General features: G+C 39.1%; 1 protein-coding gene across 1 annotated transcript; it reads right to left on the bottom strand.

Annotated features, from left to right (window-relative positions):
* Window positions 1-6,284: 6,284 nt before the first annotated feature.
* LOC138357713 (zinc finger protein 724-like) lies at window positions 6,285-7,811 on the bottom strand. The gene has a single exon (XM_069314702.1). It carries the CDS (start codon window positions 7,809-7,811, stop codon window positions 6,285-6,287), a length of 1,527 nt encoding a protein of 508 aa, XP_069170803.1.
* Window positions 7,812-14,412: the final 6,601 nt, after the last annotated feature.

The following is a 14,412-nucleotide window of genomic DNA, read 5'->3' as shown; positions in this document are numbered from 1 at the left end:
CAAAGCAACGAGGAGCATTGAAGCGCAGGTCCCTCAAACTGCTCGAAAGGAAAAGGAAGAATCGAAGCGAATTTTGGTTGTGGGAGATTCCCAGGTGAGGTATTTAGACAGAACGTTTTATGCCAGAGATAGGGGAAACAGATTAAGGGTTTGCCCTCCGGGAGCTGGAATTGGTGATATTGTTGGAAACATGAATGATATTATGACGGGAAATGGGAACAAACCCATTATTTGTATTAGTGCAGGGGGTAATGATGTTGGGTGAGTTAGGAGTGAGGAACTAATACAGAGATTCAGGACAGCAATTGAATTAGTTAGGAGCAAGGGAGGAATCCCGATCATATGTGGCATTCTTCCAAGAAAGTGAGTGGGAAATGAATGGATGTCGAGGGCACTTGGTGTCAATTGCCGGCTGGAAAGATATTGCAAATCAAATGCAATATCTTTCATAGACAACTGGGAACACTTCTATGGAAGAAATGAAATGCATGCTCGTGATGGGGGTGCATCTATCCAGGGCTGGGGTTGTTGCTGTTGCGAACTCGTTGGAACCAGTGGTTAGAGGTGTTTGTTTGGATTTAAACTGTTAGTAGATAGTGGTATGGGAATTGATTTGGAGGAAGGAGGTAATAAAAGTATGTGTTCGTGGGAGAAAATAATTGGCAAAATGACCAGGGAAAGAAAAGGGCCTCAAAATAACAATTCACTTAGGGTATATTACACTAACAGTAGAAGTCTAAGAAATAAAATTAACGAATTAAACGCTCTTGTCTGCACAGAAAAAATAGATATTATTGCACTTACCGAAACGTGGATGAATGTAGAAAACAGAGAACTATTAGCTGAATATCAAATAAATGGATTTAAACTATTTCACACAGATAGATATATTAGACGAGGAGGGGGAGTAGCCATATATGTTAGGGACAATTTGAAATGTAGTCTCAAAGAGGGAATCAAAACTGAGCCACACACAGAAACTATTTGGATAGAATTAAACGAAAAAGCAAAAATATTATAATAGAAGTTATATATAGGCCACCAAATTTAGACAGAATGGAAGCAAAGCATCTATGACAGCATTTATGTCATGGGTGACATAAATACTGATCGTGAGAAACTCGTTACCCGAAGGCGTGAGTGTGGACAGGAGACCAAAGGTTGTCCTGGTTGGGTTTCCTAGGACGCGGTACGTTGCCCCCTTAGTGCCGATACATCTAGACTCGCCTTACTTCAGCGGCACATGTGCGTTGGCAGTAATTGATACCTTGCCTATAGCTGGGATTGACGTCATACTAGCCAACGACTTGGTGACAGATTGGAGCAACAATCATCCCAAGATTGTGGACGAGCCAGCCGGAACAGCAAGGTCCGAGGTAACAGCAGGCATTGGTAATATCCAGATACAGACAGACCCGGAATTAGATAACATATTTAATCTTTCCTCTACCCGACAGATCGAGAGTATTCTAGCAGAGTCTCCTGATTCTTCTCCCGACAAGAAACATGAGGTTAAGGAGGCAGAAGCGACTGAGCGAGAAGAGAGGCCTCGTGTACAAGCACCCACGGATACCCATATAAGAAGAACGAGCCATACTTCACCTGAGAGTGTAACTCGGTGAGACATCACTAAGGAGTGGCATGTTAGCATCTTGTGAAAGGTGACATGCACTCTTTAAGAAAACGGGCAAGAGGTAAAAGGTTGGCATATCGTTGGAAAAAGAAATGAGAGAGCTGTCAAAGATACCACTGGAGACAGAACTCAGGCGGCGGTCGCTACTGGAAATATTGGTCTTCTTCAACGAGAAATGTTGGGAGGCAGCCGGCCAATTTGTCCCCTCTCCGGAGAGAGGAGAGTGAAAGGCATAAGACCTTACACCCTTAACCATGGGTGTAAGGAAACAAGGAGCATGAGCACTTAGACATAGAAAAGTATAAAATCAAAAAAAGTATTTATCTTGCCTGAAACGTTGTGCGTAATTGGTTCCACAAATCAACAACCCTGTTACCGAACCAGTATTTACCCAGGTTTTTCCTAAATCTAAACTAATCCAATTTATACCCATTGTTTAAATGGGTTTAAGAAATATCTTAAATAATAACAAGAAATGTGTCAGTAAATAAAAACTCCAGCATGGGATACGATGTTATTTTTATATATACCTTACCTGAGGGCCACTAATACTAGTGATCTCGACGAGGACAGGAAGCCGGCGGCTTGTCAAAGGTTCCCCCCCATTTTCCCTTTTTTCCATCTTTTCTAGCTGTATTTTAAAACCAGATTTTTAGCGTTTACGGTTTCAGCAGGTAGGCGGTTCCGCGGGTTTACAACCCCATGGGTGAATAAGCATCTGCTGTTCTCAGTCCTACAATGTGGCTTGTTGAGCTGGAACAACAAGCTTGTTGAGCCGTTGTTCCTCGTTCATGTTACATCTGATCTTTTGAAGAAAGTGTCCGGATCAACATCCTCCAGATTGTTTAGTATGTTAATATATAATATATATGTAATAATATATAACGTATAATAGAGGTGGTTGTAATAGTGCTGGTGGTGATGGTGGAACACCTTCCACAGATGTTCGACGACGCAATCTTTGCCTTCTTCGCCGTGGAGATGGTGATCAAGATGGTGGCGATGGGGTGGTCTGGGAAAGGGGCTTACATGGCTGACTCCTGGAACAGACTGGATCTTTTCATGGTGGTGGCCGGGTAAGTGTCCCCTGCACACATCTTCCCCTCCTCATTCATCACCCGCTCATCATTATTACTCATCATTATTATCTCTCAATTATTAGTGACTTTAAACATATTATATAATATGTTATTTTAATTATTATTGTTAAGTGTGTGTAGAGCGTTATAATATGTGGGAATGTGTGTGGAAAACATTTTGTAATGAACTTGACCATTCATAGTCCCTTACCCAGAGTAATATCTTGATCTAAATTTAACCCTTAACTCTTCGCCTTCCAAGAGAATGTAAATTAAGCTTTTTCAATCTCTTCACAAGGAAGATTTTTTATTTGTGGGGTTAGCACTATCTGGTGAATTTACGACCAAAACTGAACTGTATAATCAAACAAGATATTGCTGAATAATAATACAAGGAGTTTTATTGCTAACGCTTCTAGAAATAAATCTGTCCTATTTATTTCATGCAAGTGATATATTGTAACTCAAACTTTATTTGTCAGCATTAAACTATATCTGCCAATCTTTTGAGAACACCATCTACATCTGCCAATCTTCAATAGACCATCTAGGTAGTCTTGATATGATTCGCAGTCTTCTCGACTGCTTAATGTTAGTAATAGTCTGTAAATTTGTAAATATTGCTACTCAATAATATTTGTAAATCATTTATGTTTTGCCTGGTAAGTTATGACGTAAGTGTGCTATATCACAGGACACAAACTCCACTTACAGTAACAAGATATATATTATTCTGAACCTCATTCACAATATTCCCTCATCATGGCCCACAAGGGCCGTGATGAGGGTTCGAATCTACACCCGGGATGTTCCCGTGTGTAGATTCCTTAGATTGAGCACCTTACTCAGCTGTACCAGCACATTGTCAAAGCAATTGCAACCTGGAGTGTGTGAAAATTGTTGGGATAGATATAATGAGAACTACTAGGGACTGTACTAAATTAACAAATTACTGTATGCAAAATTAATTCAACTAAAGTCCCTAGCTAGGGTCGTTAATCGTAGTTCCTTCTTCCTAATGACACTGGGCTGTAAGGGGCTGGTGGGGTCCCTAATTGATCAAAATTTCAATGATCTGCCAGACCTCTCTCTTTTTTTAAGAGGCCTTGCTTGTAGATATAGAAATTTAGTGGTCTTGTTGAGAGAAGCCTTAGAATTTATTATTAGAAAGTTAGAAATAAGAAAGTTAGAATTTATTATTAAATCAAAAGCTCTCCAGAAGGCATCCCAATTTTCTTCAGCTTTGCCCTTAAATATGGTAAATGTACTTTTGGGAGCTCGGGTGCTATATGTGAGATAGTTAAGGTACCAAACTGAGTGGATGTGCTCACATTTGGTACTGCAAGTTTGATTAATTGATCTAGACGATCCTGAAATTTATTTTCATAATTGCTGTTTCAGCTCTGATATCCTGTAGTTTCCTTCGGGTTAAATCAGCATTAGCCATTTCTGTTAGATAAATCTCTGCATGGCATTTGATTTTATCAAATTTATCAACTGCAGCATTGACCAAGTTATTCAAGATGATTAAATCAAGAGATACCTGATTAGCTAACTCTTGACATCTGTCAAGCTGTTGTGTTAAGTGATTTTGTAGACACTTTAGTGTCCTTTTGACACTAAACTTTTTTCTTTGACTTTTCCAAGATATTATATTTTTTGATTACAAGAATCATTGAAAGAATGATTGTCAGGAATATTTTATCCCTGCCTAATTAGGTAATGATTCCAAAGATCATCCTTTCTTTCCTCCCTGGAATCTGGATATAGCAGGAGGTGAATTGTCAAGTGTAAAAATTTGGTTTTCATCCGATTGCACCAAATCGGTAAATTTTGTAATTAAATATTTAAAAATAGTAAATTAAAAAATAGCAAAAATACTATTTTTTGCAAAATTATTACAAGATATAGTACCCTAGTAGGGGGTTGATAAAATCCTGTAGAAATGCCTAATGATTTGACCTGTAATAGGGTTTACTACAGTTAATATAGGTAATATTGTAATGAAATATTCTTACTGTGTTAAAAACACTTTTAAAGAGTATCTTGAAAGATATTTTCAGAGCAACTCTGAAAGTCAGTTGATTAAAGATTATGCTGGATAATACACATCTGGATAATACTCAAATGTGTTTATATAATATATATATCATTATACTTCCACAAGTGAAGTATAATGATATATATGTGAAATAAGATGCAGTTGTGTCTGTAATAACTGATAAAATTAAGTACTGTGGTTTTTGACAGAGAACTGTTACTAGTATGTTATGAATGCTTGCTAGGAAATGGATATGATTGGCCACAGTAGACAATTTGTTCACTTAGATATATAGATATTGGCTGTTAGCTAGGTTAAGCTAGATTATGCATTAATTATTCCAATGCAAATGAAGAAGTTTCTTATGTATACTGGAATAATATGGATGATCTAGTTTGACCAGACCACATACTAGAAGGTGAAGGGACGACGACATTTCGGTCCGTCGTGGACCATTCTCAAGTCGATTGTGACGAACTACTTCAGCCACATTATTGTGATCGCCTGCATATGATCTAGTTTGTAGACTATCCGGTTTGAAGGACCATAAATGTGGGAAAATTGTTGGGATAGATATAACGAGAACTACCAGGGACTTGTACTGTACTAAAATGAAAAATTACTGTATGCAAAAGTAATTCAACTAAAGTCTCCAGCTAGGGTCATAAGTCCTAGCTCCTCTTTCCTAATGACAGACTGTGGGCTGTGAGGGGCAGGTGGGGTTCCCTAAATGTGGGACCCCCACCTGCCCCCTACCTAATGGTGAATTTGTTCACATTTCACGTTAGTGATTTTTGTGTGTATTGAAGTAAGGCCGTAGAGGTATGGGGGAAATTGTGTGAAACCCAGATTGGGCTGAAAAGCTTCGGGATCCTAGTGATAGCAGTAGGACTCTAGGTTGCAATTCTTTTGACCATATGGTGGTACAGTTGACTAAGGCGCTTCTGGGAACATCCCGTGTGTAGGTTCAAATCCTTATTACGGCCATTGTAGATTTGTTCATTATACTGATTAGTTAGTTTAGGATATGATTTCATTACAGGATTAAAATCACAATATTTATTCTTGTAAATAAAATATTCTTGTAAATAAATAGATATATATTTAAACCATATGTCCTTTTTATTTTTTATTTATTTATATACTAGTGCAAGAAGGTGCATTGGGTTTGTGAGTATATAACATTGATGTTTTTAACATCACTAACATTTCGGACAGGTCCTTAATCTAACAAATAATTACAACTTGATAATATGTACCAAATTAATAAATAATACCAAATTTGAATAATAATAGGTACATTGTAGGAAAATTTTAAGAATATTAATAGGTAAATTGTAGTAAAATAGGCAAATTGCAGTAAATTTGAAAGTTTATTAACAGGAACATTGTAGCCTAATTTTGAGATTAGGCTCTCATACAATATTTTAAAATTCTCACACCGAGCACAGTTGTATGCAGCTGAATGTGTTTGTTCATATTTCCAAGCTGTGTATCTTTCCCACAGTGTGGGCACATGGAAGGTTTGTCATCAAATCATATGAACCACCATGTGGACCTTCAGATAGTCCGGTCTGCTGAATAGTTTATCACACACATGACACATGTGAGGTCTCGTACCATTATGTCCCATCATGTGATCATTGAAGTTGCCAAGTCGGCAGAATCTTTTCCCGCAGTGCTTGCACAGGAATTGTTTATCACCAGTGTGGGCCATCAGGTGCTGCTGTAAATAATCATTTCGAAGGAACTTTTTCCCACACTCTGCACACACGTGAGATTTAACGCCAATATGGACGAGCATGTGCTTGTTTAAGCCACTGCGGTCGCTGAAGGTTTTCTCACACAGGTAACATGACGGCCTATCTGCCACCATTTGCTTCTTCGGTAGTGTAGATCTTTCCCCGGACTCTGGACACGCTTCTAACTTCTCACCAGTATGCCCCAGCCTGCCTTGTTCCTCAGTCTTAAGTAGTGGAAATTCCTGGCCAGACTTGGGAAATACTTCTGACTTCTCACCAGGATACCGGTCACATAACGTAGGCTTCACACCACTACGTACCGCCCTCCGTCTCCTCAGTAGTGGAGATCCTTCCCCATACCTGGGACTCACTTCAAACTTCTCACCACTATGTACAGCCCTCCGTTTCTTCGGTATTGGAGATCCTTCCCCATACTTGGGACTCACTTCTGACTTCTCACCACTTTGTACAGCCCTCCGTTTCCTCAGTACTGTAGATCCTTCCCCATACTTGAGACACTCTTCTGACTTTTCACCACTATGTACCGCCCTTCGTCTCCTCAGTACTGTAGATCCTTCCCCATATTTGGGACTCACTTCTAACTTCTCACCAGAGTCTTCCACAGGCTTCAGTAGTGTAAATTCTTGCCCAGACTCCTTGGGACACACTTCTGACGTCTCACCAATGTGCCTCAACATACTGGTGCATTGTTCCTCAGTCTCCTCATGCAGAGGATAAGTCGTGACAGAGGATGAGTCTTCTAACTTCTCACCAGTGTCTTCCACAGGCTTCAGTAGTGTAAATTCTTGCCCAGACTCCTTGGGACACACTGCTGACGTCTCACCAATGTACCGCAGCATTCTGCCGCCTTGTTCCTCAGTCTCCTCATGCAGAGGATAAGTCGTGACAGAGGATGAGTCTTCTAACTTCTCACCAGTGTCTTCCACAGGCTTCAGTAGTGTAAATTCTTGCCCAGACTCCTTGGGACACACTTCTGACGTCTCACCAATGTGCCTCAACATACTGGTGCATTGTTCCTCAGTCTCCTCATGCAGAGGATAAGTCGTGACAGAGGATGAGTCTTCTAACTTCTCACCAGTGTCTTCCACAGGCTTCAGTAGTGTAAATTCTTGCCCAGACTCCTTGGGACACACTGCTGACGTCTCACCAATGTACCGCAGCATTCTGCCGCCTTGTTCCTCAGTCTCCTCATGCAGAGGATTAGTCGTGACAGACACATCACTCTCTTTCGAAAGATTGTCAAGTTGAGTGAATATGTCAATAACGTCTTCGTAATCTTTATAAGAGGTACTCATTATTGTGTTCACAACAATGACTATTTATCTATAATGTGGAGTGAGGTGTCTAGTGTTCGAACAGTAACTAGAAAATGCAACTTTCTCCCAGAAGTAAATTATAAGGCCGAATAATCTTCAAGAGAACAGCGAATGGTGCAGATTGGTTAATGAATGATTTCCTTGATGTTCTGGTATATATATGTGTCGGGGTCCACGTACCCTCACCTCACCAATATGTAGAGAGATGAGGTGGTAGTGCTTGATCCCAACACAGGCGGGTCATGGATGAATGAGCTGTTTGATTACTTAACACAAGATATTAATACTAAAGAAACTACAGAAGGCTTATTGGCCCATAGGAGGCAGCTCCTATTTATAACCACTCAATCCCACTTATATACATGTCCAACTCACGTTTAAAACAATCGAGGGACCCCACCTCCACCACGTTACGCGGTAATTGGCTCCTAATTCTTCGCCGTTCCAGTGAATGCAATTTAAGCTTTGTTAATCTTTCTTCATATGGAAGATTTCAAGTTTGGGGAATTAACTTTGCGTCCTACGCTTTACACGTTTAAGTGAATTTATATCCATTCTATAGTACGGCGACCAAAACTGAACTGATTAACAAAGATTAACAAAGCTTAAATTGCATTCACTGGAAAGGCGAAGAGTTAGGGGTGACATGATAAGAGGTTTACAAGTGGATGAATGTACATAACAAAGTGGGATATTAATGGAGTATTAAAAGTATCAACACAAGACAGAACACGAAACAATGGGGTATAAATTGGATAAATTTAGATTTTGGAAAGACGCGTAAATGCAGGCGATGAGTCACAATAACGTGGCTGAAGTATGTTGACCAGACCACACACTAGAAGGTGAAGGGACGACGACGTTTCGGTCCGTCCTGGACCATTCTCAAGTCGATCGATTTAAGAATGGTCCAGGACGGACTGAAACATCGTCGTCCCTTCTCCTTCTAGTGTGTGGTCTGGTCAAATTGGGTAAATACTGGTTCGGTAACAGGGTTGTTGATATGTGGAATCAATTACCACGTAACGTATTGAAGGCGGGGTCTCTTGATTGTTTCAAACGTGGGTTGGACATGTTTATGAGTTTCCAAATAGATTGGAAAGTCTTGGGTATGGGGTGTTTAAAACAAAATTTAAAACAAAAGGATCAATGCATGAATGTTCGTAATAAGGCGAATAGGACACTGGGATTTATTAATCGAAGCGTTAGTAACAAGACACCTGGTGTGGTTCTTAAGCTATATCTTGCTCTGGTTAGGCCCCATTTAGATTATGCAGTTCACTTTTGGTCGCCGTATTATAGAATGGATATAAATTCACTTGAACGTGTCCAACGCAGGATGACAAAGTTAATTCCCCAAATTAGAAGTCTTTCATATGAAGAAAGATTAATAAAGCTTAAATTGCATTCACTGGAAAGGCGAAGAGTTAGGGTATTGGCCCATACGAGGCAGCTGCTATTGGCCCATACGAGGCAGCTGCTATTGGCCCATACGAGGCAGCTGCTATTGGCCCATGCGAGGCAGCTGCTATTGGCCCATACGAGGCAGCTGAGCATGCAAAGGTAAATGAAAGAACAAAGAACAAAGGTAAATGCAGAAGGCCTATTGGCCCATACGAGGCAGCTCCTATTTATACCCACCCAATCCCACTCATATGTCCAACCCACGCTTGAAACAATCGTATAGCTAAAAAGAGGCAAAGACAAAGTAACGAGGAGCATTGAAGCGCAGGTCCCTCAAACTGCTCGAAGGGAAAAGGGAGAATCGAAGCGAATTTTGGTTGTGGGAGATTCCCAGGTGAGGTATTTAGACAGAACGTTTTGTGCCAGAGATAGGGGAAACAGATTAAGGGTTTGCTATCCGGGAGCTGGAATTGGTGATATTGTTGGAAACATGAATGATATTATGACGGGAAATGGAAACAAACCCATTATTTGTATTAGTGCAGGGGGTAATGATGTTGGACGAGTTAGGAGTGAGGAACTAATACAGAGATTCAGGACAGCAATTGAATTAGTTAGGAGCAAGGGAGGAATCCCGATCATATATGACATTCTTCCAAGAAAGGGAGTAGGAAATGAATGGATATCGAGGGCACTTGGTGTCAATTGCCGGCTGGAAAGATATTGCAAATCAAATGCAATATCTTTCATAGACAACTGGGAACACTTCTATGGAAGAAATGGAATGTATGCTCGTGATGGGGTGCATCTATCGAGGGCTGGGGTTGTTGCTGTTGCGAACTCGTTGGAAGAAGTGGTTAGAGGTGTTTGTTTGGGTTTAAACTGTTAGCTGATAGAGGTATGGGAATTGATTTGGAGGAAGGAGATAATAAAAGTACGTGTTTGTGGGAGAAAGGAATTGGCAAAATGATCAGGGAAAGAGAAGGGCCTCAAAATAACAATTCACTTAGGGTATATTACACTAACAGTAGAAGTCTAAGAAATAAAATTAACGAATTAAATGCTCTTGTCTGCACAGAAAAAATAGATATTATTGCACTTACCGAAACGTGGATGAATGTAGAAAATAGAGAACTATTAGCTGAATATCAAATAAATGGATTTAAACTATTTCTCACAGATAGATATATTAGACGAGGAGGGGGAGTAGCCATATATGTTAGGGACAATTTGAAATGTAGTCTCAAAGAGGGAATCAAAACTGAGCCACACACAGAAACTATTTGGATAGAATTATACGAAAAAGCAAATAATATTATAATAGAAGTTATATATAGGCCACCAAACTTAGACAGAATGGAAGCAAAGCATCTATGGGATGAAATATCTAGGGCATCTAGATCTAACAGTATTTACGTCATGGGGTGACTTTAATTTTAGTGGAATAAGAACATAAGAACAAAGGTAACTGCAGTAGGCCTTTTGGCCCATACGAGGCAGCTCCTATTCTATAACCACCCAATCCCACTCATATACTTGTCCAACCCGCGCTTGAAACAATCGAGGGACCCCACCTCCACCACGTTACGCGGCAATTGGTTCCACAAATCAACAACCCTGTTACTGAACCAGTATTTACCCAAGTCTTTCCTAAATCTAAACTTATCCAATTTATACCCATTGTTTCGTGTTCTGTCTTGTGTTGATACTTTTAATACCCTATTAATATCCCCTTTGTTATGTCCATTCACCCACTTGTAAACCTCATGTCACCCCTAACTCTTCGCCTTTCCAGTGAATGCAACTTAAGCTTTGTTAATCTTTCTTCATATGAAAGATTTCTAATTTGGGGAATTAACTTAGTCATCCTAGGTTGGACACGTTCAAGTGAATTTATATCCATTCTATAATACGGCGACCAAAACTGAACTGTATAATCTAAATGGGGCCTAACCAGAGCAAGATATAGCTTAAGAACCACACCAGGTGTCTTGTTACTAACGCTTCGATTTATAAATCCCAGTGTCCTATTCGCCTTATTACGAACATTCATGCATTGATCCTTTTGTTTTAAATTCTTACTAATCATAACTCCCAGATCCCTTTCGCAATCCGACTTCGCAATCTCAACACCATCTAGCTCGTATCTTGCAACTCCATCACCACTACCCATAAACTGGATATATATAAATGATTTAGATTCAGGTTTGAGTAGCAACATTTGCAAATTTGCCGATGATACGAAAATCGGTAGGGAAATTAATTCGGAGGAGGACTCACTATCACTTCAAGTTGATCTAGATAGGGTTTTGAAATGGTCAAAGGATTGGCAGATGCAGTTTAATGGTGATAAATGTAAAGTTCTGAGGTTAGGTAATGATGATAGAGTTACAAGATACGAGCTAGATGGTGTTGTGATTGCGAAGTCGGATTGCGAAAGGGATCTGGGAGTTATGATTAGTAAGAATTTAAAACAAAAGGATCAATGCATAAATGTTCGTAATAAGGCAAATCGGACACTTGGATTTATTAATCGCAGCGTTAGTAACAAGACACCTGGTGTGGTTCTCAAGCTATATCTTGCTCTAGTTAGGCCCCATTTAGATTATGCAGTTCAGTTTTGGTCGCCATATTATAGAATGGATATAAATTCACTTGAACGTGTCCAGCGTAGGATGACTAAGTTAATTCCCCAAATTAGAAATCTTTCATATGAAGAAAGATTAACAAAGCTTAAGTTGCATTCACTGGAAAGGCGAAGAGTTAGGGGCGACATGATAGAGGTTTACAAGTGGGTGAATGGACATAACAAGGGGTTGTTGCTGTTGCGAACTCGCTAGAAGAAGTGGTTAGAGGTGTTTGTTTGGGTTTAAACTGTTAGTAGATAGAGGTATGGGAATTGATTTGGAGGAAGGAGGTAATAAAAGTATGTGTTTGTGGGAGAAAGGAATTGGCAAAACGATCAGGGAAAGAGAAGGTCCGCAAAATAACAATTCACTTAGGGTATATTACACTAACAGTAGAAGTCTAAGAAATAAAATTAACGAATTAAATGCTCTTGTCTGCACAGAAAAAATAGATATTATTGCACTTACCGAAACGTGGATGAATGTAGAAAATAGAGAACTATTAGCTGAATATCAAATATATGGATTTAAACTATTTCACACAGATAGATATATTAGACGAGGAGGTGGAGTAGCCATATATGTTAGGGACAATTTGAAATGTAGTCTCAAAGAGGGAATCAAAACTGAGCCACACACAGAAACTATTTGGATTGAATTAAACGAAAAAGCTAATAATATTATAATAGGAGTAATATATAGGCCACCAAATTTAGACAGAATGGAAGCAAAGCATCTATGGGATGAAATATCTAGAGCATCTAGATCTAACAGTATTTATGTCATGGGTGACTTTAATTTTAGCGGAATAAACTGGTTGAACAAAACAGGGAATAGTGAAGCAGAAGATTTTCTAGAATTAATATATTAGACGAGGAGGTGGAGTAGCCATATATGTTAGGGACAATTTGAAATGTAGTCTCAAAGAGGGAATCAAAACAGAGCCACACACAGAAACTATTTGGATTGAATTAAACGAAAAAGCTAATAATATTATAATAGGAGTAATATATAGGCCACCAAATTTAGACAGAATGGAAGCAAAGCATCTATGGGATGAAATATCTAGAGCATCTAGATCTAACAGTATTTATGTCATGGGTGACTTTAATTTTAGCGGAATAAACTGGTTGAACAAAACAGGGAATAGTGAAGCAGAAGATTTTCTAGAATTAATTGACGATTGCTTTCTTACGCAACACATTAAGGAACCAACACGGGAAAATAATATTTTAGATTTAGTGTTAACTAACAGGGAAACGCAAATTAATGACATCGAAATAGGGAGTGAGCTAGGGAGCAGTGATCACAAAGAAATCAGATTTAGCATAGAATGGAATAGACCAGTAGGAGAAAATTCTGTTAAAGTGCCAGATTTTCGAAAAGCTGATTTTAATAGCCTAAGAAATTTTTTGGGTCAAATTGATTGGAAAGGCTTGGGTATGGGGTGTGGGCCGGTCTTGGAGCGAGACATGAACCCAGCGATAGGTGACATAAATGGGGATTTCGATGTGGATTCAATATATAACTTATTTAAGAATATTCTAAACAAAGCACAGGAACGTAGTATACCATACAAATTGAATAGATCGTATACTAATGACCCAAAGTGGATAACAAAGAATTTGAAGAACCTTATAGGTAAAAAGAGAGCTTGGTACAAAAGGATTAAAAATGGGGAGGTCACTTTAGAACAGGAATTCGTACAACTGGTTAGAAATGTTAAAAAAGAGATAAGGAAAGCAAAAAGAAACTATGAAGTTCGCATAGCAGGGCAAGCAAAGACAAATCCTAAAGGGTTTTTTCAGTTATATCGTACTAAGACTAGGGAAAGGATAGGTCCATTAAAAACTGAGACAGGTCAAATAACAGATAGTGATGAAGAGATGAGTAGTATTTTTAATAAATATTTTGTATCTGTATTTACTAAAGAGGAACTTAACAATATGCCTTCAGCCGAACAAGTCTATGTGGGTGGGGACGAGGACAGGTTGACGAGTTTAGCAGTTACCAGGGAGGATGTTCTTAAACAAATAGTAAAACTCAAACCAAACAAATCCCCAGGGCCGGATGAAGTGTTTGCTAGGGTGCTTAAAGAATGCAAAGAGGAGCTTTGTGACCCACTGTCAACCATATTTAATAAATCAATAGAGTCAGGCAGAGTGCCAGAGTTTTGGAAAGTTGCTAATGTGATACCAGTTTTTAAGAAAGGAGATAGATCACTTGGGTCTAACTATCGACCAATTAGCCTAACGTCTATTGTGGGAAAGTTACTCGAATCTATAATAGCAAATAAAATTCGTCTTCATCTTGAAAAACATAAATTAATAATTGAGTCGCAACATGGTTTTATAAATGGCCGTTCATGTTTAACAAATTTGTTATCTTTTTATTCTAGCATTGTTGAGGCAGTTGATAGTGGTAAGGATTGCGATGTTGTATACCTTGACTTTAGCAAAGCTTTTGATACAGTGCCACATGAAAGACTGATTAAAAAAATAGAGTCTCATGGTATTGGGGGTGCTATATTAAGCTGGATTAGGGCATGG

This window comes from Procambarus clarkii, chromosome 79 (genome assembly GCF_040958095.1).
Source record: "Procambarus clarkii isolate CNS0578487 chromosome 79, FALCON_Pclarkii_2.0, whole genome shotgun sequence".
NCBI lineage: Eukaryota > Metazoa > Arthropoda > Malacostraca > Decapoda > Cambaridae > Procambarus > Procambarus clarkii.
Note: the sequence above shows the minus strand (reverse complement) of the source record. Positions and strands in the feature narration are given on the sequence as shown.

Excerpts from the sequence above, each read along its gene's own strand:
- LOC138357713 (XM_069314702.1), bottom strand. The coding sequence starts at position 7,811 with ATGAGTACCTCTTATAAAGATTACGAAGACGTTATTGACATATTCACT.